The sequence below is a fragment of the Heliconius melpomene genome, chromosome 21, assembly GCF_056956725.1.
Source record: "Heliconius melpomene rosina isolate 202511_hmr_F chromosome 21, ASM5695672v1, whole genome shotgun sequence".
NCBI lineage: Eukaryota > Metazoa > Arthropoda > Insecta > Lepidoptera > Nymphalidae > Heliconius > Heliconius melpomene.
In genome coordinates this window covers 13,142,181-13,170,175 of record NC_140409.1, presented here as the reverse complement: position 1 = coordinate 13,170,175, position 27,995 = coordinate 13,142,181, and the positions used below count along the sequence as shown (strand labels likewise).

General features: G+C 38.1%; 1 protein-coding gene across 2 annotated transcripts in view; it reads left to right on the top strand.

Moving 5' to 3' along the window:
- LOC146527342 (uncharacterized) overlaps positions 1–27,995 on the top strand; it is an 80,376-nt gene that overhangs the window by 36,479 nt on the left and 15,902 nt on the right. Inside the window, exon 6 of one of the 2 annotated variants that reach the window (XM_085205997.1) lies at positions 17,133–17,265. In XM_085205997.1, coding sequence (XP_085062123.1) covers positions 17,133–17,250 — 118 coding nt within the window. In that variant the 3' untranslated portion in view covers positions 17,251–17,265. Of the gene's footprint in view, positions 1–17,132; positions 18,360–27,995 lie in introns of those variants that run through there. The other variant, XM_085205996.1, reaches the window with a different exon arrangement.

Sequence of the window (27,995 nt, the reverse complement as noted above, 5' to 3'; positions counted from 1 at the left end):
TTTCGCCACTTATCAAGCATGTTTAAAAACTGGGTGATGCGTGGGAATCGGAGTGTCTTAACACTTACTTCCGTTTGCTCCTACCTTACTATGCGAGACAACCCCTGGGGATGTAGGTATATGTGTTAACAAATTTTCAATATCCACCCGCGACCGCTGTTTAGCGGTCAAAATAACCACTGAATCACCAGGAAAATTGAATAAATTCTACAAAATACTTCGTTACACATAGCATTCAGCATGTTTTGATTTAATTTTTTGCTCAAAAATGTTTGCAATTACCGCGTTTTGTTTGTCAGACCCTTATTTGGTATAAACTGTTACCCGCATTTAACATGATAGTCAGAGGGAACCTAAAGTTAAGGCGCTCCGTTCTCCACGAACCTACCAATTCTTCAAATATAATTTTCTAAAATAACATTAGAAAATTAGGTCCAACCACAAGTACCACGACAAAACTTATTCGTCCAATATTATAGTAAAACGTTATTTAACTCTAGCATCTCATATCGGGTGCGAGTACATGCAAGTTACAGCGATAAGCTCAAACGTGCTTTTGGTATAGTGCTCAGTATTTGTTGGGAACGGCGCCCGTCAAAGGACCCGCTCGGCTACGAAATCTATTATGGATCTATCATCAAGTTATGGCAAGCGGTTACGGGGTGTGGAATAGGAATATGGTAGTAGGGTTAAACGCAGAGATGGCTTCACGCTGTATCCTTCTTACAGCAGGGTAGGTAGAGGGAATCCAGTGTTAAGACACTCCGTTCTCTATGCATCGCTAAATTTTCGAGATATTACACGTCCAGTGGCTGGTGAGGCCAGTTGTGGCGCAGGGGCTCAAAGTGTGACTCTTAAATCGACTGGTTGTGGGTTCGATCCCCACTCGAGGAAATTAAATATTTATTTAAATTTATATTTTCATTTCTTCGCACTGGTGTCGAGGCGAAGCGCGGCGTTGAGTACCGCCACTCAACACGTAATGCCTCCTCCGTTTCCTGAACGGGGAGGGACGTTGACTCATTATGTAACTCTTCTTCTTCTTCTTGGCATTAATCCCGGCTATTACCAGGGTCTGCCTTCCTACTTAACCTACTCCACTTTGCACGATCTTTTGCGTCCTCGGTGGTTAGACCATTGGCTCTCATGTCCTGCATCACGACATCCAACCAGCGCTTCCTTGGGCGTCCGGGAGGTCGCGCCCCAGGAACTAGTATAGCAAGGCACTTGCGTCCGACATAGTTCTTAGGCCGGCGCGTAACGTGGCCAAACCACCTCAAGCGACGCTCTTGGAGCTTATCCGCTACGTCACGGACCCCAAGACTACCTCGAATGAATGTGTTGCGTATGCGGTCAGACCGCGTTACGCCGCACATCCACCTCAGCATCTTCATTTCCGTGACGTGAAGCTCCTGAGTGTGCCGAGATAGTGCTGGCCAACATTCGCTGCCGTATAAAAGAACCGGTCGGACGATGCTCTTGTATATCAGCCCCTTGAGCTTGGGCGGTATTCTGCGGTCGCAGACCACACCAGTGACCTCCCGCCATTTGGCCCAGGCAGCGCTTATCCGGCCATGGACATCGTGGTCGATGCCTCCAGACTCGTGCATAATGGATCCAAGGTACCTGAACTTCTCCGACTTAACGGCTGGCTCAGGACCTATAAGGATGGTGCTCGAGTCCCGGCTCCCGCAGGCCATGTACTCTGTCTTCGACACATTTAGTTTAAGACCGCCGTTCTCAAGCGTACCCTTCCAGAGGTTCACTTTACGCTCCAGCGTCAGTCGGTTCTCGGCAATGAGTGCTATGTCGTCGGCATACATCATCAGCCATGGAGGCTGGTCCTGGATGTGAGCCGAGACAGTATCGAGCACTACGTTGAACAGGAACGGACTAAGAGCCGAGCCCTGGTGAACCCCCACTGTAATCGGGAAGGGTCTAGTGTCGCCAACAGCAGTCCTAACTATAGAAGCGGAATCGTGGTACATGCCTCTGATAATCTCAATATAGGCCTCAGGGATCCCTTTGGATCGCAATGCCCACCAGATACACTGACGAGGCACACAGTCAAAGGCCTTCTGCAGATCTAAAAAGGCCACGTGCAGAGCTCTCCTTTTTTCCCTGTATGCCTCCATCAAAGTTCTGAGGGCGAAAATGGCGTCCATGGTGCCCGATCCTGGCTGAAATCCATATTGAGACTCAGAGACAGTACACTCTCGGCGGAGCCTGAGGTCGATCATGCGCTCGAAGAGCTTCATGGTATGACTCATAAGCTTAATGCCCCTATAACTACCACAATCTTGAACACTGCCCCTTCCCTTGTAAATAGGGGTAATAAAGCTAAGCCGCCACTGATGCGGCATCTTACCAGTGTTCAAGATATGGTTAAAAAGGTCAGTAAGCAGGAGCACACCAAGAGAGCCCAACGATTTCCACGCTTCGATAGGAATGTCGTCAGGTCCCACCGCTTTTCCGTTCTTCATGCGTCGAAGGCAATTACGTGTTTCGTCAAGGGTTATTGGGGCAATAAGTCCAAGGTTAGGCGGGGGGTCGTGATGAAGACTGCATGGGTGCTGAGTATTCAGCAACTCCTGGAAGTAGCTTCTCCACCTCTCCTTCACAGAGTCATGATTACAGAGCAGCGTGCCCTGGGTATCTCTGACGCAAAGACATTTTGCGATATCTTGCGTCACTTTATCCCGGGAACGTGCCAGTTTGTAAATGAGCTTCTGCCCCTCCACAGTTTCAAGTTTATAACTCTCACTGCGGGCTCTGGCTACAGCTCTTTTACTGGCACGTTTAGCTACTGTGTACTCCAGTCTGTCTTCAGGAGAGTTGGAATCCTGCCACTTCTTAAAGGCAGCCTTCTTTTCACGAGTCACCTCCTGGACCTCGTCATTCCACCACCATGTCTCCCTGTCGATGACACGTCCTCCCCTAGAAACGCCAAGAACTCGCCTGCCTGCCGCAATGATTGCCGACTGAGCCCGATCCCAAGCATCCTGAGCAGTCTCGGTGTCAGTCGAAAGATTATGACTTTTCACCTCTGCCAGGAAGTCGGTCTGCATCGGTCCATTCAGCAACCACCACTTGATCCGAGGCCTACGTTTCTCGGCTACTTTCTTCTTCGGAGTGACGTTAAAGTCCATGACAAGAAGACGATGTTGGGCCGTTAGGCTTTCGCCTGGAATGACCTTACAGTTAGTTACCCTGCCCATATGACACCGTCTGGTCAATAAGTAGTCTATTTGAGTTGAGTGGGACCCGCACTTATACGTGATAAGGTGCTGAGAATTCTTTTGGAAGAACGTATTCACGACGGCCAGATCAGACGCAATACAGGTTCTCAGAATGTTTTCTCCCTCTGCATTGCGAAGACCGTGCCCAAAACCCCCGTGAACACGTTCATACGGCTCAGCAGCCCTACCGACGTGCCCGTTCAAGTCCCCCCCAACTAAGACCACTTCGGTACACGGCACAGCAAGTAGCACCCCTTCATACTGCTCCCAGAATGTTTCCTTTTCGGCCGCGCTACATCCCGCCTGGGGAGCATAGGCGCTGATTAAGTTTGTGATAACGCCCTCAATCAGTACCCTCACTCGCATCAAGCGGTCGGAGCGACGGTCAACTTCAAGGAGCCCATTCTGAAGCTCTTCAGAAAGCACTACCGCTACACCGTTTCTACCCGAAGGTGACCCAGTGTATATAAGCCGGTAACCCTGTCCGATGTTACGGGACTTATTGCCCTTCCAGCGTGTTTCCTGGAGGAAGGCACACTTGACTGTTGACTCATTATGTAACTATAGCGTAAAAAATACTTTGATTTTTTTACTTTGCATGTTAAAAAAAGAACCAGAGAAGGCTATCTCCTCATTTATAACATTACTATCTTTTACCTACAGTTTCTGTGTGGTCAAATGGAATTTACCTGTCATGACAGTGTATGACACATGACAGATCCTAAGTGCCCGATATTACTTTGACCGAAGATATCCAACAATAATAAATTTTCAATTTGGACTAACCTTTTGGTTCCTGAGATAAGCGCATTCAACAAAACAAAATCTTCAGCTTTATGATATTAGTATAGTATAAAAGCATTTGAAGTATAAACCTACACACTCCACTTACATTACAGAATGTTACAGAACATTTGTGAGATATTGAATCTGTAACTTCATATTACAAACTTCATTTTCAACTTCATTTTCGGTTCTACTCCCCTGTATTCGGCGATGTCTTCAAATGTCGGGCCTCGTTAAAATTTTCCGTCAGGACAGTATTTCCTATAAAGCGATAACTAAGTAGTGAAATTATAGTCTATTGATGTAGCGACGGGCGGCCATCCTTTAATTACATGTTTTTAGTGCAATAAGACTAGCTTAAGGTGGTCTTTTTTAAATTTATTACTGAAAATTTTTCTTTAATAATTTTATTTAAACTTCACGTATTCTATATCTATAGTTATAATAAAATTGTAAGGCATCGGTGTCTGAACGTTATACAGATAAGTAAATTCATAATTATGTATTTCAAGCGGGCGAAGCTGCGAAAGGGTTGCTTCTTGGCTAGTCTTAGTAAAAAGTTATGTGCAAATTATTGACAGTTGATTTATGAGGCCATCGTGGCGCAGTTTCCGATCGTACGCACGCAGGTTTGGGATTCAATTTTATTAAATTTATCACTAGGTATTCTCAGTTAAACCTAAACAATTATGGAAGATAGAAAAGTTCAAATACCAATACTAATATTTAGGTGAGATTTACTATATTTTAGATAGTTTATGCCCATATATAAAGTGTATTTTATTACAATTAAAGTCATGTCCTAGATAGATGGACGAAAAGTCTAAGAAAGGGAATCTTCAAGCAAAATAAGAAACTATTCCGAGTGAAAATCGTACCTAAAACCATCGCGGTACCTCTAAATAATTGCCTCTGAGCGACGAATGACATATCTATCGTGTAAATTAATAAATCTACATGTAAAATAACATAATAATGTTGGCATCGCCTACGAGATACACAACAAGCATATACTAGACCGTTCAAGTACTCTTCACAATTATCTGAAGCAGAAAACGATAAACATTTGTTATTAAATTGTATTTTTCAGCTCTTGAACTATAAAATATTGTTTTCTAATATATAATGAGCTTACAAGGAAAGATTTAGTTTTATTTTGCACTAGCGACCCGCTGCCGGCTTCGCCCGCTGGTACTACACAATTACTTATTTACTAACCTGAATTCATCTTGATAACATTGTCATTTTAATCAATTATCATTTCAAACTTTACTAAAAGTCCCCAATTTTATTTATTATTAACCGACTTCTATAAAAGGAGGAGGTTATAAATTTAATTGTATTTTTTTATGTTTGTTACTTCAGAACTTTTGACTACACGAACCGATTTTGATGATTCTTTTTTTATTTAATGGACCACGGCAAGCTAGTGCCAAAGTGGTCCAATAAATAAAAAAAGTGTGATTATCTAGTACTAAAAAGAAAAGATGTATGTTCTTATAATATTATTATTCATATGTGATAAAGATATATAAATATGTATGTTTATATTAAATCGGACTGCGCGAGTCACGTTGTTTGGCAAGTGCATAGTAAACATCTGGTACAGTATTATTAGATGTGCTTGAATTATTATATAAAAAAACCTTGGATATTTAAAATAATTTAGTTATTATAATTAATGCATGTACTGAACTGTATACGCGACGGTTGTGGGTTCGATTTCAACTCAGGGAAATGAATTATTTCATTCCGACATTGGAGTGTCTTTTCACTAGGTTCTCTCTGCCTACATTGTTATATACAGGATGCAGTATGAAACTTTAAAAGAAAAACATAGATAATTCTTAATAGAAACACGTAGCAACACTTACATTAATTCTAGGTATACTAAGTTCAGAAATATTTCAAACCTAAGTTTGTAAAACTTCGTATTATTGTATAACGAGTCTTCCTAATTAATTTTAAGGACATAGCTCTATATTATTTTCTAAAGACGTCATTATACATGTACATACTCATATATGGAATAATTAAGTTTTTTTTTTTTACATAATTCATACTTTATACGGACACATATATACCTACTGACGTCGACTGAGGCACAAGCGTGTGACTGGAATCGCCACAGGGTGTGGGTTCGATTTCGACTTAAGATAGAAATCTATATATATAAAATCGAAAGGTCACTCACTCATCACGAAATCTCAGAAACTACATGTGCTAGGAATCTGAAATTTTGCATAGGAGTTACTTATAGGACGTAGGTACTCGCTAAGACGGGAATTTGTAATATTCGACTCCTAAGGGGATGAAATAGGGGTTGAAAATTTGTATGTTTTTTTTTTAAATAGCCACCGATTTTTATAAGATTTGAAATTTAAACTCTTAAAATTATTTCATTGGACACGTGTTTCATGGTTTATTAGGATTCACCCCTAAAAGTGAAAATAAGCGGGCGAAGCTGCGCGCGTCTGCTAGTATTTAGAAAAATTTATTAGAAATTTATCACGCTAAAAAGAATATTAAAATATAGATACCTCCCTGTCTGTACCATCCACCGCAACTAGAACATTGTTAGCGACGTCCTTTACATGTTCGTATGTTCGATTACAGTATAACTCGTTAATTATGTTATGTCAGTATCTGAAGACTGATATGCACGTATCGTTTTTTAATTAAATTCCACTCCCACTTTTTTTGAACTTCACTTTCCCCCATATAGCAGGGTAGATAGAGGGAACCAAATGTTAAGACACTCCGTTCCTCACTACTCGCCGAATTTTAACCTAGTGGGAATCAAACCCACAGACCCACAGAAGTCTCGTACAATATGACGGCGATCGATTACGATATGGTTCGCTAATCACCATAGATCAGCACCTGAAGAGGGATACGCTTTGAAAAGCCGGTCGGCTATATAAACGGTTTTTTATTAAATTCTTCTTTTAATTGGTCCATTTTAACGCTGAACGAATTCGATGTATTTCACGAATTTATCTCGTGATTTTTCATCAAAGCAAATATGTAGGTAGCTTGCCGTGTAGGATTTAGCTTTGGTACGTTTAGATGCAAATATATTAATATATTTTATTTTTATAATGTTATTCCACACTTAAGAAAAAAAAATACTTTTTTAGAAAATATTTAACGTAGCGGGATTTCAACCCGTGCCTCCTTGGAAACCGCCCAACTGCTCTGACCCAACTAAGGCATATGTGAGTCAATAGTATGACTGATTTCTAATAATTACAAATACAGATCTCGTTTTCAATGTATTATATTGAATCTACATGAAAGCTGTTCGTAGAATTTTCGATAATAATATTCCAGTTTCAAATGTAACAAAGGATGTGAATACATATATTATGTAGTTACTATACGAACTATTATTCCAATAAAGGTAAATAATTATTGCAATATTATTCGAGACTAATTATTATTTGGATGCCTGACAGGTATAGCAAAATAGAAAATAGTTTTGTCTCTAATGTTACAATATTTATTTTCTCGATAATTCGATGGTGAATGGTTAACGAAGTGTCTTGACACTATGTTTCTCTTGGGTACTTATATATACTTGTGATATACTCTATACGAAACTAAAAAAATATATAAAACATTAATATATATTTTTAGCCCAGTCGTGGCGTAGGGGGGGTGATAGGGGGGGTCCAGATTGTGGGTTCGATTGCCACTCGAGAATGATATATTTTATATTTTATTTTTTTTTGTTTCTCGCTCTGGTGGCGAAGTAAAGTATGGCATTGAGTTCTTCACTAGCACCACACAACAGCGTCTTAACACTAGGTTCCCTCTGCCTAACTTGCTGTGCATACAGCGTGAAGCTGATTTATTTATTTTATATAATAATATTTTTAAAAATTTAAGCGGGCGAAGCTACGTTTGGGAATCAAAAACACTATAATAGGTACGATCTTAGGTTACAGAATAGTCGGTAGTCAAGGGAACTAGTGCCATTTCCCACGGGGCGTGAAGAAATGTACTTTTTCTTATACAAGTTTTAAAATGATTATAGCATTATTATTGTTTTATTAACACGACTTCTAAGTTTGTAGCTAGCTATGTAATAAAATGTAAGGAATTCAATTTGACACAATTACAAATCCGCGCTTTGCCACGACACCAGAGCGAACAGATGGAAATATAAACGTAAATAAATATTTCACTTCCTCGAGTGGGGATCGAACCCACGACCGTCGCGTTACAGTCACTACAATACACTACAATATTGTTATATTTTAGCCGAATTATGCGTATTTTAATATATTCTATTACTCTCCGTTATCTCATTCTAATGAAGCTATTATAATAACTTAAAAATCCATCTAAATCCATTCAGTGAATTTCGCTTGAAAATGGAACAAGCATTCATTCTCACGAACATTCACATTTATAATATTATTGGAATGCTATATTCAAATCATAATACAATATAAACGTAAACTAACCCAGCAATTGCCGTCGATGACGCAGTTAAACCCCGACGGGCTGATCCGGCAGGTTTATTGGGGATTTAGTAACAGGAAGAGTTCAAATAGAGGAGCGAGTGGATACGCACGAACTGTTGTTTGTACGGACAGAACATCTGTTTAATAGTGTTGTCTGTTTCGCGTTTAGTATTTGTTATTGTCCATACATATGAAGATCTCCACTAGCTAGGTGGAATATTTATATTGTTACTGTTAATATATGTTATATTTTTCTTTTTTTGGGGTTTCGTTTAAAAAAGGGGAAGCTAATTTGGTGGTTGGCTGGTGGTTTTGCAAATTATCTCGCAATTAGCGGGGTAGGCATGAGGATCATGGGAACCTAGTGAAAAAGACACTCCGTTCCCCACTTTCCGTCGAATTCTTGAGGCATTGCAATCTACAACATCAACAGTCAGTTCCCCACTAGTGAGTGAGATGCGATGGATGAGTGGCGTAACTCATCGCTCACGGAGAAATAAACATAACTTAAACGTAATGTTACTTTACGTCAACATGACTTCAGTATAAATAATAGGATTCGATTAAAAGCTGCTATACCTATTTCATTCAATTAATCAAAAGTGTAAATGCAAAATCAATTATTAGGCTTGTACTAAAAAAGAAAGATTTTTATAGAAATTGCTACATGCAATTGTTATTTTTAGAATAACTCTATATGCCTCATATAACATTGTAGGTAGAGGGAACCTAGTGTTAAGACACTCCGTTCCTGTTCCCCACTTTCCGTCGAATTCTAAAGGCATTGTGAGTTGAGTTTCAGAAAACTCTGGGAAACTGGCTCGAGACCAGAGCGAAAAACTGAAAATATGAAATATTTAATTTCCTCGAGTGGGAATCGAACACACAATCTATTGCATTTACAGTTTACACGTTTGTGCCACTGCGCCACGACTGGCCTCAGTGCGTATGTAGCGATTGTTTTCATAAAACGAGTAAATTAATAGTAAAACGTGTAAACGATTATTCAAATGGATTGGAAAATCCGTTGTGTTCAACTGAAATGCTACAAATGTATGCTCTCGTGGATTTATTTGGGCAATATATAAAATATTATATGTGTGTTTGTATGGTGAGAAGTAATAAACTAAAAAGCTGAAATTATTATCGATTATTTTTTAACTTTCAGTTAGTCGGTTTTAGGTTCGATATCCGCTCGGGGTTATGATTATTAAATTCAAAGTTTTACAAAGGGAAACGAAGTAGGTATTTTAACATTACGTTACTTCCTAACCACTTGTGGGAAAAGATCTAATAAATGACTATCAACATACAATACCTCGAAAAATTCGGCGGAAAGTGGATAACGGAGTGTTTTAACTAGGTTCTCTATGCCAATAAAAAACAAGACTAAGATAAAAAATATTATAATACACAAAATAGTCGCGTCGCAGGCAACATACAAATTTCATTATCGTGGTTAATTATTTAATTAATGTTACGTTACCCACATCGCTATCGTCACCATAATCGTTGCTTGTGTTATTTAAATTGTTTTACTATTTTATATGCCGTACTGAAAATAAAATAGGTTTAAATTTTATATAAAAATGCCGATGAAACTTTAAATTAAATTTATTTTTATAGTTTAATATGAAATTTAAAAATGACGCGTTCAATTAACAATGTGAGTCGTAAAAAAAGAATAGTAAGAAAACTCTGGCGCCTCAGGTAAAAAGACCAAGCATCTGCCAAAATATCGAAAATGGAGGAAGAGCGAGGAGCGGAGTGTTTTGACACTGGCTTCCCTCTGTCTGAAGTGAAGCCGAATACAGGGTAATGCTAAAAAACAAATATAATTAAAAACGTTATGAGACCATAACATCGTGAGCATCCAAGTGTACAGACAAACAAACGGAACGACAAAATCATGAACAACAATTTTCTTTGATAAATAAATATGAAAACTTTCTACGAGATATTATTTAACAGTTCTGTTTAGAGAGTCAAGTGGATATAAACTCATAAAACGGCAAGTTAAACATTCCCTCTTTTCCGAGTTTCACAAATTAAAAATATTCCTATATTAATATCATATTTTTATGTCGTTTTTGTGGGTGAGTTTAAATTTTATGCATATTCCTAGTGCTCTGTCGCTGTCGTCAAATATTACTCCAATATTGTATATTGTATATTTGTATATTGGAGTAATATTTGACGACAGCGAGGCTGGCACGTGGTGGGCACGTGGTGGGCACGTGGTGGGCGGTGCGCCATAGGCACTGTAAAAACATTAAAAAGCAGCTTATGTGTGATTGAATATGTTGAAAACATTTCACTTGGTTTCACTTTCAAATTTTTTTTATTTTATATAACACTAGCGGCCCGCTCGCGGTTTCACCCGCGTGAACTATGTTATTATTAATTTCTGTCTCCATGACTACGTCCTAGTGACGTCTATGCAAAATTTGAGACTCCTAGCATTTAGTAACGAATGACAAAGACAAATGTCATTAGTAGCGAAGTTTCATACAAACTTTCAACCTCAAAAACAACCCCTTAAAAGTCGAATATTACAAATTCCCGTCTTAGCGAGCATCTACGTCCTATAAGTAACTTCTATGCAAAATTTCAGATTCCTAGCACTTGTAGTTTCTGAGATTTCGTGATGAGTGAGTGACGTTTCGATTTTATATATATAGATTAATTTAGGAGTAGTAAGTTTGTTTGGGAAAATCCTGAGCCAATTTTTGTTGTGATTGAGAGTGTGCACTGTACTTCTGCACTGTAGCTATACTGTCTGGAGCTGTACCGTATACGAACTTGATGTTCCACCTGGTGCTATAAATATTCAATAGGTTTTATTCCGGGAGACCTCGGGGAACTTGGACGGCGCTTCCATTACGACGGAAATGTTCAAATCTATTTTGGTTCCTAGTTCAAATGTTTATTTGTTCACAATCACCTCTGCCCACTCCAAAACCTACTATATATATAACATGGCTTATGCATATAACATATGAGCTAAGAGTATTCTGTTGAAAAGTAGACATAGGGAAAAAATCAGGGTCGCGGTGTTCCCGCACACAACCTGATAGGCTGAGGGAACCTAGTGTCAATAAATTGCGTTCCATACTATCGTCTGAATCTTTCGTGGCATTGCATCTTGAGTGCCGAAACTCAAGGCTGCCAAGCTTTCTCCTTGATACCAGAGCGATGAAATGAACATATTAATAAATAATAATTCATTCGTTTCAATTCATCAAAAAACATTAATAACAGAGTTTTAGTACAAAAGTAAATACAGTGTATGAAACTATTGTGAATATGAGACATCGTACACAGTAGCACCTTGTTTCAATGTAAACTTGCAGTTGTTGCCGACAGACGTGACGCCGGCCATCCGGCGGACGGCCTACTTGTCACTTATTTTATTTTATAGAGCGAAACTTGGTTATTATGGGCAAAGGGTGTAGGCAGTAGTATAGCAGGGTGTATAGTGGGAACCTGGGGTCTTATTGTTAAGATACTCCGTTCTTATTAAATGTTCTGTTCTCCACTTTCCACCGAATACAGATGAGACATAGTAAAAAACAATATTGCTAAATATATCTGAGAAACTATATTATTTAATTGTGATTAATATATCACAAAAAAATATGTAAGCATATATTAAAAAAACATAGAGGACCCTCCCGAAGGGCATATGTGGAAACTAGTCTCCGCTGTACTTACTTACACGTATAATACGTGTTTTATCCTTTTATAATATAAAGTATTGATAGAGATATATTTAAAGGATTTAATTTTAGGTGGTCCTTTACCATGAACAAGACGCGTAGCGTTTTCTATCGCCATTCAATATCTCAAAAATAAGGCGGTTAGCAGGTAACGGATTTTTTTACCACTAGGTTCCTAGGTTCCCTATGCCTACCCTGCTGTGTGCAGGATTCAGCATCAAGCCAAAAATAGTTTGTAAACAGTAAATCAAATTATTAATTAACTACAAGTGAAAAGAATATCAAATTAACAATGCATAAAAATTATCTACTCGTACAATAAAATGTCGACCACATCCTATACATACCTATACTGATCGTCAACTTTTAGTTGGTAAAATTATTAGATTGTAATTAGATTTTTTTATTATTTAAATATTGTTATTGCTCTGTTTCCTTTGAGCGCATTCCGTCTTTACTGTTAAGAATAATTCTATTTCCTCAGTTGCTAGTTATTTATAGAACATCAACAATGCGGCAAGTACAATTATTACTTTATTAATTGACGACGATAATGATTGAACAGTGAAGGCTAAATTAATTAATTATAATTATGCAGAAAATATAACTTTGATAAATAACAAAGGAAAAGATATGTTTTTCTGAGAATAAGAAATAGAATTATCTATCTATATAGTATGTAATCCAAGTTGTGCAAATTAGGGCATCCATATTATATACAAATTATGAGGCCATCATGGCTCGGTGGTACAACGTCTGACAGTATGGTAATGGTTGTGGATTCGAGTCCTTTCGGGGATGAATTAGTTTCATTTCCTCCTCCTGCAGCTGATGGTAATACTATATTAAGAACGACCAACTAACGACTTAGTGGTACGTCATGCACGATATTCATTTAAAAAATTTGCAACACAAAACTTTTTTATAAAATCGAAAGATTATGTTAGTTGACCTTAAAAAAATCTGTACTACTGTTTTATATTTTAACCTAAATATATGAAAATAATCCTTGTCATACAAAATACAGATGATTTAGTAATTCCAATGATAGTTACAACTCGAATCTCTTAACTTGTACCTACGTACATACAATTATACATACAAAGAATCAAAGTTCCCAGATTATATCAGTAAGGCAGATTTAAATTGTTGTAATTTTATTCCCCCACTAGAAACTGGTAGACTCCATACAATTATGAACTCTACTAGATAGTAGGTAAAATACAAAAAAATCTTTCAAACCTAACGCCGTTACACCGTTATCGATTTACGGCGTTAAACGTATTAATCGAACTAAATTAACGTCGTCGGCATCGCACAAAAATTAAGTTTTCGTATGACAGCGTTGCTTGCAGTCTACCTAAACTCAAAGGGCAGGAAATGATTTTACCTCTACGTATTAAATTAGATGTTCTAGATATTATACCATCGTATAATCTTATAAACTTGGGCAGGAACTTTAGCAAAAACTTTAGTATCTTAAAAAAGAAATATTTAAAAAAAATAAATAAAAAAAAATAGTTTTTTTTAGCTTCTATGTTTCACGTATAGCAGAATAGGCAGAAGGAACGTAGTGATAACACTCCGTTCCCCATTTTCTGCCGATTTTCGAGGTATTGCGTGGAAGAATTCATGGGATTAGTGAAGTGGCGGAACTCGGCGCCGCTTTTTCAGACAAAGCTATTATAAAATATTGGAAGTTTAATATAAACAAAAAGGAAACGACTTTACCACTCATAAGGGGCTATCGCTTATAATAATTGAACGACTAATGCGGGTATTAATAACGGATATAGATATGGACTGTGAGATTGCTTGATAATACCATCACGCTATATGCACTCACTCATACACAACGCATTGTATGTTATGTGTCATCTAGTTGATATGATAAGCCTGGTGCTACACCATTCTGGTCATTGCGTTGAACGAGCGAACAAAAGCGCGATTTAAGCGAATTTTGATAGGAGGAAAGTTGACTACTTACCCGAGATGGCTATAGTAGTTTTGAGCAAGTCGAGAATTATCTCAGCTTGCTCAAAAATATGTGGGCATCAGAGTGCAGTCGCACAGCGTCTGACTGTGAATGCCACGGTTGTGGATTCGATTCATACTCGAGGAATTGATCTAGTTCTGGTAACAACATAAAGCGCGACGTTGCATTCCGCTTCAAATAAATATTCGTGTAGTGCAAACGGGCGAAGCCGCCTAGGTTGGCTAGTAATATATATACGTACCTATACATTAAGAACCCTATTTAAGTTAATTAACTATAGGGCTGCATAAATCTTTATTTCCCAACAACTCTACATATTTTACATTATTGGAAAAAAAATTGCTTCTCGCGGGACACTGCTTTAATAATTTTTGTTTTGAAAACTCCGCGTAAAACAAACCAATAACATTTTTATGGTACGTACGTCAACTGGCTCGCTCCCTTTTACGTTTTTTATTTAGTTCGCAACATTCGCGCGGTGGACGTGGACGAATTTTTTATACTTGAAATTATAAAATGGCGTAGTAATAATTACGAGACAGATTGTAGTTGTTATTATACTAATCTATATATATAAAAGGACTTGTCCTCACTGACTGTGGTAAGACGCACGCACAGCCGTAACCGCTGTGCGTAGAAACGTCAAATTTGGAGAGATGTTTACTTTCGTAATCTGGACATCCACTAAGAAGGGATTTTGAAAAATTTTTACCTTAAGGGGGTGAAATAGGGGATGAAAGTTTGTATGGAAAAAAAATTAAATCGGCACCGATTTTTATAAAATTTTAAATTTAGATTTTTAAAAGTATTTAATTGAACATGAGTTTCATCGTTTTCTAGAATTCACCCCCTAAGGGTGCAAATAAGGGGTTGGAAGTTTGTATGGAAAAATCTTTAAACCGCCACCGATTTTAATAAACTTTTAAATTTAGACTCTTAAAAATATTTCATTGAACACATGTTTCGTGGTTTATTAGAATTCACCCCTAAATAAGTAAGCGAAGCTGCGCGCGTCCGCTAGTATTAGATATGTGGATGTAGGTTTGTTTGTAACGTTCTCACGCCGAAACTACTCCACCGATTATCATGACATTTTGTATACGTATTCTTAGATATACTGGATAGGACATAGGCATATGCCTATGTCCTTTCCAGACCTTCGTTTATTTTTTCGGCAAACGAAAATGCTAACCATGTGACTAATTAATCCTAAGACGCCAAAAGCCTCATCAAAATTCGCGCAGTAATTTTTGCGTAACAGACGAACCACTGAAGGAAAACCACTGGAGGAAATGAAATATTTAATACTTTCATTTCTTCGCTCTGGTAAACGGAAATCAAACCCACGGCCAGATAACTATTTGGACTCGTCATCATTCACGTCACCAGCTCCTCTATACTGACAATATAAATAACAAAGGCTTACAGACGTAGAATCCAGGAGTGTGATTCGATCACAGTCGTCACTACCGTTTGTGGAGTACACACAACGAAAATTTAATAAACAGATCTGCCAGACCGGCCGTCGATTTTTTTTTAAGTTCCCGTTACATGCCTTTTGAAAGGATATATCAAATCTCGCGTATTTACGTACTATTGTAATATTCAACTTCTTTTGTGTACGAGTGTTTCTCTTTCTATTTTTTTATTTTCATTTTTGTAAGAGTTTTAAGTTCTCTTTAGACATTTAGCGGTTGTCAGCGGAGGTCGAAGTCAGTTTTGTATGAGCAAGCTGGGATAACTCATTGTTTATATTCTTAATTCTAATAATCATACTCTTTATTTTAATTTGTAACTCTGAGAATATACCTGAGCAGCTAATGGAATGACTCGGCAGTTTTGATGACGTAACTAGCTTTAGCTTTTAAATATTTTTTTATTTATATTTACCCTTAATGGAAAAAAATATAGGCTTTTTATTATTTAAAAGGGTTACAATTTTTCCGTTCGATAACATAGAAGCTTTCCAGTAACTTGCTTAACAGAGGAAACTCAATTATAACAAGCTACCATGTAAAAGTGATTCCAGCGACGGCTATACGATGTACGATATGTGATATCCTTGTTTTTTACCCTGTTTTGTATCAGATATTGCATGTCTGCTTGCGGTACTTAACGCCGCAATATGTTTTATTATTGATTACATTATACATCTGTATCGATAATACGCATCGAATAACGTTATCTCAGATAGGAAATTATCCATTAACTCCAACCGGGAGTGCTTAATTAAATTATCCTTAATTGGTGTTGGTTTACGCTACGTGTATATTTAGTATGTTAATTATATATCTTTAGGTTTTAAATGTTGTTTGATGATTGATTGATATGTTACATACTTACTTACTTAATTCTATACCTAGCGGGGTAGTCAGGGAGAAAGGAGCGCCAAACGTTACGGTCTCTACACACCTCTTTCGCCTCGTCCACTGTCATCAACCTCTTCATACATGCCCTCCGGGGTATCCTCATGTTTTTTACGTGACCTTCCTCCAGTATCTTTGATACTGTGTTTTCGAAGGTTACTGAGGTCTCCCCTAGCTCTCTTAACACTCACTTTTCCATCATAGATCTTTTTTGCCATTCTTTCATCACTCATTCGTTCGATGTGCCCAAACCAGCTGAGCACGTTCTACTTCATTCTCACCGTGACGTCCTCGCTAGGACCTGCCATTCTGAGTATCTCTTCATTGCGGATTCGATCTAGCTGATCGAGCTGACTCCGCATATGGATTTGATATGTTATTATTAATATTATTTTATCTATTTTTTTTTGCGTAGTCTCTTAAGGTATTTAAGTATGGAAAATTGAGAACTTTAGTTCAAGTTATTTAGGTATAGACTGAATTATTATTTTTATTAACGTAGTGCTAAGACACTCCACTATTTTATATAAATATGTATTTTTCATTTGTTTCAGATTTGTCATACTGAAGTACGTGAGGCGGGATTTGATCAGTAGCCTGCCTCTGCCGCGACGGCTCCTCGACTACCTGAGCGCCACTCATTACTACTCGGAACTATTGGCCGAAATCTAAACGGTCATTTCGAATGTAAGGTTATGTTATATTGTTTTAGCTTATTTCGAAGGATATTTATTTTTTCTCTGTTTTTCGTGTATTCTTGCAAGGTTTTTTCGTATTGAAAATGTGTAAATTAAACATTGTTTTCATACTTCTAAAAGATTACCTTGCGATTTTTGTATAGAGAAATGAAATTTAAAGTTTGAAATGCCTCCGAGCACTTTCTCCTAGTATACATTGAAACTTTTATTGCACTTAATAATTTATATGCTTAAGTTTAATAATTACCTTCCTAATTTTAAATAACAAACTAACTTGTCTTTAAATACGAGTGTTAAATTTCGATTCCTTGAAGATTCCTTGCTTTTACAGTTTGGACGTATTACCAAACTTTTTTCTACTATTCCGTTGTTTATCCGTTTACCAATGTGTTTAGTGTACGCAAATGTAACCTCATGGTGCACGCATACGATACGATACGCATACGATAGCACAAATCCCTTAAGGCGATATATAAAAAAAATACAAATTCAAAAGGAACCTACAACTGGGATAGCGAACCAATTTTTATGGCACGCACAAAAACGAAAGGATTTTTTTTTATAAGTGATCTTATTTGATAAAAATGAATTAAAAATTATAATTAATCTACACTTAAACTTCACCTGACTGTTAAAATTAGCTCAATATGAACCAGATACTAAATCTTTATCATCCTGTGTCAAATTAATCATATTAAAAAGAATTTTAGCCTTGTATCCACTCTGGTACTGGTGATGTCGTAAGAGGCGACTAAAGTGCGTGTGGAAATGGACGACACATATGGGCAGAGTCGACCGGATCATCCGGACCACCAAAACCAGCGTTAGGTAGAGGCTTTATGCCACTGCGTTTCGCATTAGGTAATGCCTGGCTCCGGTGTCTAACCCCCACCCCTTCCTGGAATATGGCAGCGGCACTTAGAGACAAACCAGCACCTCTGGTGCTTGAGAATCAGTTGAGTGATCACTTACCATCAGGTTACGCGTACGCTCGTTTGCGTTGTCTTTTTCCATAAAAAAAATAACGTGTATTTTCTTTTTTTGTAAAATATTGATTAATAAACATAAGAATTGTTTAAAGAAGAATCGCTTTTATTTGTATAATTATACATCAAAAAAGGTTCGCCATCCCTGACCTAGAACATTGGTTTGCTGTAACAGCAAAAAGTTTCTAATGAGGCATGACTGTTAAATTTTTGTGTTTTGAAAGGAAAATGATCGGAATTTTGATTTTTTATTTTTTTTACATATCGTCCCTTCTTTAAAGTCTACCTTTTTATATAATTTAAATCTCTCTCTCTCTCTTAATCTGCATATTATTTAACCCTGGCTGTGCGAAATAAGCAGTATTATATTGTTATCTGTATCGATATATCTTTGACGTTTGAGCAATATTAATTGTAATATATTTTTTAATTTAATTTAATGATATTTGTCCTATGTAATTAATGTTTTATTTAATGATTTCAAACATAACTCAAGAAGATTTTTTTTAAAATTATCATTGTTTTAATTAATCAAATTGTTATACACATTTTATTTATTAAAAATATATATAATCGAAATGATTTTAATGAAACTATAGTCGTGATAATACATTTATTCTATAGGTAGGTAGTTTTCTACTTTAAAAAAATATTAATTTTTAAATATAATTAAACAAAATATAAACAGTAGAATAATATTTTTAGTGAAATTGTAATAGCTGAATCAATACAAAAAAAAACACATTATTTTACCATGAATATTTAAAATATCCATTACATACTGTGCCTACAAATAGAAATATTAAAGGTGACGATAGAAACGAAGTGAATGTTGGAACGAAATATATAAAATTAAAGTTGACTTTTTGTAACAAAAATTTCTATGAGTTCTCTTATTTAATAATATTGTATGAATACAACCATGGCTGGGTGTCGCGAATGTGTTTGGTTTCTTATAGTGTCATTCGAGATAGTGATTTTGTAAGGAAGTTAATTATTTTACGACTTTTTATTATTGTCGGGATATATATTAAAGGACGATGGTTGTGGATTCATATACTATTGTACAATCGGCGTTGCGGGGCCCGCTAGCGTCTATGTATTTATACGTTGCTACAACGGGAATGTATAAAAAACTGCAAATTTTCTCCAAACATATGTCTATTTGTAGGGCGTTTTATTTGATATTTTAATAAAAAAAATACCACTTGTATATTAACTGTTGTAATAGTTTCAATGTTTTCTTTATATCGTAGTGAACTCATTTAAAAATGTACTAAAGCGCACCACTCATTTTTTTTGTCTTAATGCATAACAATATATTATGAATATATTTTTTTGTAAATAATTTGTAAACATTGTGAATTGATAAATATTTCATAAAATTAGGTTGTTTCGTGTAATTGTATAGAGGATTTGTCTAAAATGTGGTTAAGTCTAGTGTATTTGTGATTTTTTTTGTAATAATGGCTCATTTTAAACGTAAACGTATGTTATGTAATATTATTTATTTAAACATCACCAAAGATTAGGTATGATTTTGTAATATTATTGTATTAAATTTATAACGTAGGGTTCAGTGGGAAACGAGATTTTTTATAGACTTTTATATGGAATTACTCGTAGGTTTTTTTTAAATACTACCACTTTCCTACAGGATATTCTGTATATAATTTTATAACGCAATTCTCATATTTCACAAAGTAGATGAAAAGAAAACTATTGTGAAATCACTCTGTTCTCCTTTTTTCAATTATTGAAGGAAACAACATGCTTCGTAATTTATTTATTTTATTTATTTACTAAGGTTTGCTAGTGGCTATTACATTGTTAAAGTTATTATGCGAAAGTCTAGCACTTATGCATAGCCGGTTTAAAGCAAACACTACGTGCATTTGCTGTGTTCGGCTTCACAACAAATATAATTAAACCATCATTTAAAAAAAATAAAAATCCCCAACAATAAATTTATACACGTCATGTTGATCAAAAACTCTTACAATTACCTATAAAGAGTTCTAATATATTTCTATTTATGGGTGGTGGTTGTGGTGGTTGGCACCTCAATTATAAGCCAAATATCTTCACAATCACTTTCCCAATCTTTAATTCTACGAAAATTAATACTTTTTACTACCGCTACTAAGAGTCCTCCATCATCCATCTTATTACTGGAGTTACAACTGCTCCGATGTTGCTCTTCTATAAACATGATACCTTGTATCAAACAATTCATTACTAAAAATTGAATCATTTAACCTGGTTTCTGTTAAAATTATTATATCATAATTATTAAATGAAACGTTTCGTAAGATTTCATGATCATTTTGTTCTAAGACCACGAACATTTTGATAAAATATATTTAAACAAGCGAATTTTATATAAACAAAACATTATACATGCAATTACCACGCCACTATATCAACTCACTAAGATGGTTCATGTTTACTGTTATACTACTGCTTGGAGCAGTGCCGTGGACTTGTGACCACATCTGTAGGCTTAAGGGTCCCTTTACAGTACTAACACTCGCCTTTCACTACTCCAGCCCAGTATAATTGCAAATAGGTCTTAACCACATTTGTAATTGAAGTAGTCGAGGTTGGCCAGCGGTGGAGCACGAGTAGTGCTCCGAGCCGTGGTAGAGTCTCGACTGAGCGTACGTCATCATCGAGGTCTTCTCACTCCCCCGCTAGGAGAAGGAGGAAACGGTTTTGGAGCATTGCCTCCTGCCAGCGGTTGCAGCCGTCGCCCACAACTATGGGCTAGTTACTGGGAGGTCTCCTGAAAACCTGTGTATCCTCTTTAGGGAGCCACTCGCTACTCGTGCGATCCGCCCAGCCAGGTGAGACCCTCAGTTGCCCTGAGGCCCAGCTGAGACGCTCAGCGACCGAGTAGCGGCTCTAGCTTCACATTGGGGACGAGTTGAGGATATCCCGAGGAAACTTCTTACGGTCCGGTGGGCGAGCACGCCATGGGGCGATGGTACGGAGGTGAAGCGAGAGACAAAGTCGTCCAGGGTCTCTATGCCAAGATCCCGGCGAATTGTCTCGTTTCGGACGTAGCATGGGGCGTCGGTGAGTAAACGTAGGGCTTTTGTCTGCTGGGTGCAGAGCTTCTTCCTAACGTGAAGGAACGGAGCGTACGTCAGTGCGGTTGGTTTTATGTGATTGTCATCGATCGGTGTCACGTCAGAGTGACAGGCAACGCCATCTGGTTTTGACAACTGGCAACTTAAATAATCTGCTTCCCCGATATACTAATAAATTACTGTAACTATTAAAGGATCGGATTGATCATCTTTCCTCATTAAAATTTCCTAATCCACACGTATTTATACATTTTTTCTTTCGCCTTTATTCTTGGTGCTGCGTGAAGCGTCTTATTCGAGGGCTATAGATGTTCCATCACGAAAATTGGTTTTTTATCCCCGCTCATACTTAAGTGCGTAGTATTCAGTTTGTCATTTTGATTTTTCTAATTAAACTTAATTACTGATGACAAGAATGTATCTCTCGTAAGTAGTGAGTTAAATTGCACTACAATTGGCCTAGGTCGCGGACTGGAACTCTTGTACAGTTGACGATTTTTCCTTGCGGAATCTCAAAGCTTACAGCATGCCCCAATTGCTTTATGACTGATATTAAATTCTCTTTGTTATTGAAATTGAGGGACACACTATAATTCAAGATTAAATGCTCTTGAACGTTGTTCAAGGTCGTTTATTCTAGTATTTAAAGAATTTATACGAGTTTCATCGTGATGTTTTATTAGTTCCATGTTCAATAATAATATCATCGTATTGTTTGCTAATAAAGGAAATTGAATTCCTCATTTCTATTATTTCTCGCTTAATACGTCGAACGTAGGTCCGCCGTCTTGTATTTGCGTGCCGCCATTTTGTGTTGATTGTGTTTTTGTTGTGTTAACTTCCTTTTGCTTTTTCCCGCGCTTTACCAAAACCAATCCACCAAAGTGCTTCACGCTACCGCCATTTTGTTTCACTTGGCCGCCATCTTGTTTAGGTAATTCGATGCTTCGATGTTTCGTGTGATGGCTCCACAGAGATTCAATAATTGTTTCACAGCATATTTTTGTTCTGCATTTTCTGTTACATTAACTTTCATTCCGTTGAAATAAAATTTTGATTCGAAATTCTTTTTTTAATATCCAAATTTCGTTTAGATGTACTTAAAATATTTTGGGAAACATCTTGACTAGTACTATTCTGATTTAAACATACACAGTCACAGACAGTTACAAATTAAACTATTACTAATCTTTTGTAGCGATTTAGTAACTATTATGTCATTTTCAAACATTTGAGTCAATATTCTCTCAGGACTATTGCATTTTTGACACATTATTATAGGATTTTTGCTTTTATTTGTATTTCCAGCGTTGGTAGTAGATTCGATGCAGGACCCGAGTAAAATGTGTGTAGTTCCCATTCCACCCATATGTGAAATTTAAGTCGTGCCTCTCTATGCTGGTCTGCGACATACCTATTCCACCCTGCTATATAACCTCTCTTTCTGGGACACTTGCTGCGATACATTACTGATGCAGCATCGGCTAGTATGCATATTACAGTGTTATATACTCGGTCAACGATAGCCGTATAGTCGAGATTGTGACAATAGCAAATAGGTCTTAACCACATTTGTAATTGAAGTAGTCGAGGTTGGCCAGCGGTGGAGCACGAGTAGTGCTCCGAGCCGTGGTAGAGTCTCGACTGAGCGTACGTCATCATCGAGGTCTTCTCACTCCCCCGCTAGGAGAAGGAGGAAACGGTTTTGGAGCATTGCCTCCTGCCAGCGGTTGCAGCCGTCGCCCACAACTATGGGCTAGTTACTGGGAGGTCTCCTGAAAACCTGTGTATCCTCTTTAGGGAGCCACTCGCTACTCGTGCGATCCGCCCAGCCAGGTGAGACCCTCAGTTGCCCTGAGGCCCAGCTGAGACGCTCAGCGACCGAGTAGCGGCTCTAGCTTCACATTGGGGACGAGTTGAGGATATCCCGAGGAAACTTCTTACGGTCCGGTGGGCGAGCACGCCATGGGGCGATGGTACGGAGGTGAAGCGAGAGACAAAGTCGTCCAGGGTCTCTATGCCAAGATCCCGGCGAATTGTCTCGTTTCGGACGTAGCATGGGGCGTCGGTGAGTAAACGTAGGGCTTTTGTCTGCTGGGTGCAGAGCTTCTTCCTAACGTGAAGGAACGGAGCGTACGTCAGTGCGGTTGGTTTTATGTGATTGTCATCGATCGGTGTCACGTCAGAGTGACAGGCAACGCCATCTGGTTTTGACAACTGGCAACTTAAATAATCTGCTTCCCCGATATACTAATAAATTACTGTAACTATTAAAGGATCGGATTGATCATCTTTCCTCATTAAAATTTCCTAATCCACACGTATTTATACATTTTTTCTTTCGCCTTTATTCTTGGTGCTGCGTGAAGCGTCTTATTCGAGGGCTATAGATGTTCCATCACGAAAATTGGTTTTTTATCCCCGCTCATACTTAAGTGCGTAGTATTCAGTTTGTCATTTTGATTTTTCTAATTAAACTTAATTACTGATGACAAGAATGTATCTCTCGTAAGTAGTGAGTTAAATTGCACTACAATTGGCCTAGGTCGCGGACTGGAACTCTTGTACAGTTGACGATTTTTCCTTGCGGAATCTCAAAGCTTACAGCATGCCCCAATTGCTTTATGACTGATATTAAATTCTCTTTGTTATTGAAATTGAGGGACACACTATAATTCAAGATTAAATGCTCTTGAACGTTGTTCAAGGTGGTTTATTCTAGTATTTAAAGAATTTATACGAGTTTCATCGTGATGTTTTATTAGTTCCATGTTCAATAATAATATCATCGTATTGTTTGCTAATAAAGGAAATTGAATTCCTCATTTCTATTATTTCTCGCTTAATACGTCGAACGTAGGTCCGCCGTCTTGTATTTGCGTGCCGCCATTTTGTGTTGATTGTGTTTTTGTTGTGTTAACTTCCTTTTGCTTTTTCCCGCGCTTTACCAAAACCAATCCACCAAAGTGCTTCACGCTACCGCCATTTTGTTTCACTTGGCCGCCATCTTGTTTAGGTAATTCGATGTTTCGATGTTTCGTGTGATGGCTCCACAGAGATTCAAAAATTGTTTCACAGCATATTTTTGTTCTGCATTTTCTGTTACATTAACTTTCATTCCGTTGAAATAAAATTTTGATTCGAAATTCTTTTTTTAATATCCAAATTTCGTTTAGATGTACTTAAAATATTTTGGGAAACATCTTGACTAGTACTATTCTGATTTAAACATACACAGTCACAGACAGTTACAAATTAAACTATTACTAATCTTTTGTAGCGATTTAGTAACTATTATGTCATTTTCAAACATTTGAGTCAATATTCTCTCAGGACTATTGCATTTTTGACACATTATTATAGGATTTTTGCTTTTATTTGTATTTCCAGCGTTGGTAGTAGATTCGATGCAGGACCCGAGTAAAATGTGTGTAGTTCCCATTCCACCCATATGTGAAATTTAAGTCGTGCCTCTCTATGCTGGTCTGCGACATACCTATTCCACCCTGCTATATAACCTCTCTTTCTGGGACACTTGCTGCGATACATTACTGATGCAGCATCGGCTAGTATGCATATTACAGTGTTATATACTCGGTCAACGATAGCCGTATAGTCGAGATTGTGACAATAGCAAATAGGTCTTAACCACATTTGTAATTGAAGTAGTCGAGGTTGGCCAGCGGTGGAGCACGAGTAGTGCTCCGAGCCGTGGTAGAGTCTCGACTGAGCGTACGTCATCATCGAGGTCTTCTCACTCCCCCGCTAGGAGAAGGAGGAAACGGTTTTGGAGCATTGCCTCCTGCCAGCGGTTGCAGCCGTCGCCCACAACTATGGGCTAGTTACTGGGAGGTCTCCTGAAAACCTGTGTATCCTCTTTAGGGAGCCACTCGCTACTCGTGCGATCCGCCCAGCCAGGTGAGACCCTCAGTTGCCCTGAGGCCCAGCTGAGACGCTCAGCGACCGAGTAGCGGCTCTAGCTTCACATTGGGGACGAGTTGAGGATATCCCGAGGAAACTTCTTACGGTCCGGTGGGCGAGCACGCCATGGGGCGATGGTACGGAGGTGAAGCGAGAGACAAAGTCGTCCAGGGTCTCTATGCCAAGATCCCGGCGAATTGTCTCGTTTCGGACGTAGCATGGGGCGTCGGTGAGTAAACGTAGGGCTTTTGTCTGCTGGGTGCAGAGCTTCTTCCTAACGTGAAGGAACGGAGCGTACGTCAGTGCGGTTGGTTTTATGTGATTGTCATCGATCGGTGTCACGTCAGAGTGACAGGCAACGCCATCTGGTTTTGACAACTGGCAACTTAAATAATCTGCTTCCCCGATATACTAATAAATTACTGTAACTATTAAAGGATCGGATTGATCATCTTTCCTCATTAAAATTTCCTAATCCACACGTATTTATACATTTTTTCTTTCGCCTTTATTCTTGGTGCTGCGTGAAGCGTCTTATTCGAGGGCTATAGATGTTCCATCACGAAAATTGGTTTTTTATCCCCGCTCATACTTAAGTGCGTAGTATTCAGTTTGTCATTTTGATTTTTCTAATTAAACTTAATTACTGATGACAAGAATGTATCTCTCGTAAGTAGTGAGTTAAATTGCACTACAATTGGCCTAGGTCGCGGACTGGAACTCTTGTACAGTTGACGATTTTTCCTTGCGGAATCTCAAAGCTTACAGCATGCCCCAATTGCTTTATGACTGATATTAAATTCTCTTTGTTATTGAAATTGAGGGACACACTATAATTCAAGATTAAATGCTCTTGAACGTTGTTCAAGGTCGTTTATTCTAGTATTTAAAGAATTTATACGAGTTTCATCGTGATGTTTTATTAGTTCCATGTTCAATAATAATATCATCGTATTGTTTGCTAATAAAGGAAATTGAATTCCTCATTTCTATTATTTCTCGCTTAATACGTCGAACGTAGGTCCGCCGTCTTGTATTTGCGTGCCGCCATTTTGTGTTGATTGTGTTTTTGTTGTGTTAACTTCCTTTTGCTTTTTCCCGCGCTTTACCAAAACCAATCCACCAAAGTGCTTCACGCTACCGCCATTTTGTTTCACTTGGCCGCCATCTTGTTTAGGTAATTCGATGTTTCGATGTTTCGTGTGATGGCTCCACAGAGATTCAATAATTGTTTCACAGCATATTTTTGTTCTGCATTTTCTGTTACATTAACTTTCATTCCGTTGAAATAAAATTTTGATTCGAAATTCTTTTTTTAATATCCAAATTTCGTTTAGATGTACTTAAAATATTTTGGGAAACATCTTGACTAGTACTATTCTGATTTAAACATACACAGTCACAGACAGTTACAAATTAAACTATTACTAATCTTTTGTAGCGATTTAGTAACTATTATGTCATTTTCAAACATTTGAGTCAATATTCTCTCAGGACTATTGCATTTTTGACACATTATTATAGGATTTTTGCTTTTATTTGTATTTCCAGCGTTGGTAGTAGATTCGATGCAGGACCCGAGTAAAATGTGTGTAGTTCCCATTCCACCCATATGTGAAATTTAAGTCGTGCCTCTCTATGCTGGTCTGCGACATACCTATTCCACCCTGCTATATAACCTCTCTTTCTGGGACACTTGCTGCGATACATTACTGATGCAGCATCGGCTAGTATGCATATTACAGTGTTATATACTCGGTCAACGATAGCCGTATAGTCGAGATTGTGACAATAGCAAATAGGTCTTAACCACATTTGTAATTGAAGTAGTCGAGGTTGGCCAGCGGTGGAGCACGAGTAGTGCTCCGAGCCGTGGTAGAGTCTCGACTGAGCGTACGTCATCATCGAGGTCTTCTCACTCCCCCGCAAGGAGAAGGAGGAAACGGTTTTGGAGCATTGCCTCCTGCCAGCGGTTGCAGCCGTCGCCCACAACTATGGGCTAGTTACTGGGAGGTCTCCTGAAAACCTGTGTATCCTCTTTAGGGAGCCACTCGCTACTCGTGCGATCCGCCCAACCAGGTGAGACCCTCAGTTGCCCTGAGGCCCAGCTGAGACGCTCAGCGACCGAGTAGCGGCTCTAGCTTCACATTGGGGACGAGTTGAGGATATCCCGAGGAAACTTCTTACGGTCCGGTGGGCGAGCACGCTATGGGGCGATGGTACGGAGGTGAAGCGAGAGACAAAGTCGTCCAGGGTCTCTATGCCAAGATCCCGGCGAATTGTCTCGTTTCGGACGTAGCGTGGGGCGTCGGTGAGTAAACGTAGGGCTTTTGTCTGCTGGGTGCAGAGCTTCTTCCTAACGTGAAGGAACGGAGCGTACGTCCGTGCGGTTGGTTTTATGTGATTGTCATCGATCGGTGTCACGTCAGAGTGACAGGCAACGCCATCTGGTTTTGACAACTGGCAACTTAAATAATCTGCTTCCCCGATATACTAATAAATTACTGTAACTATTAAAGGATCGGATTGATCATCTTTCCTCATTAAAATTTCCTAATCCACACGTATTTATACATTTTTTCTTTCGCCTTTATTCTTGGTGCTGCGTGAAGCGTCTTATTCGAGGGCTATAGATGTTCCATCACGAAAATTGGTTTTTTATCCCCGCTCATACTTAAGTGCGTAGTATTCAGTTTGTCATTTTGATTTTTCTAATTAAA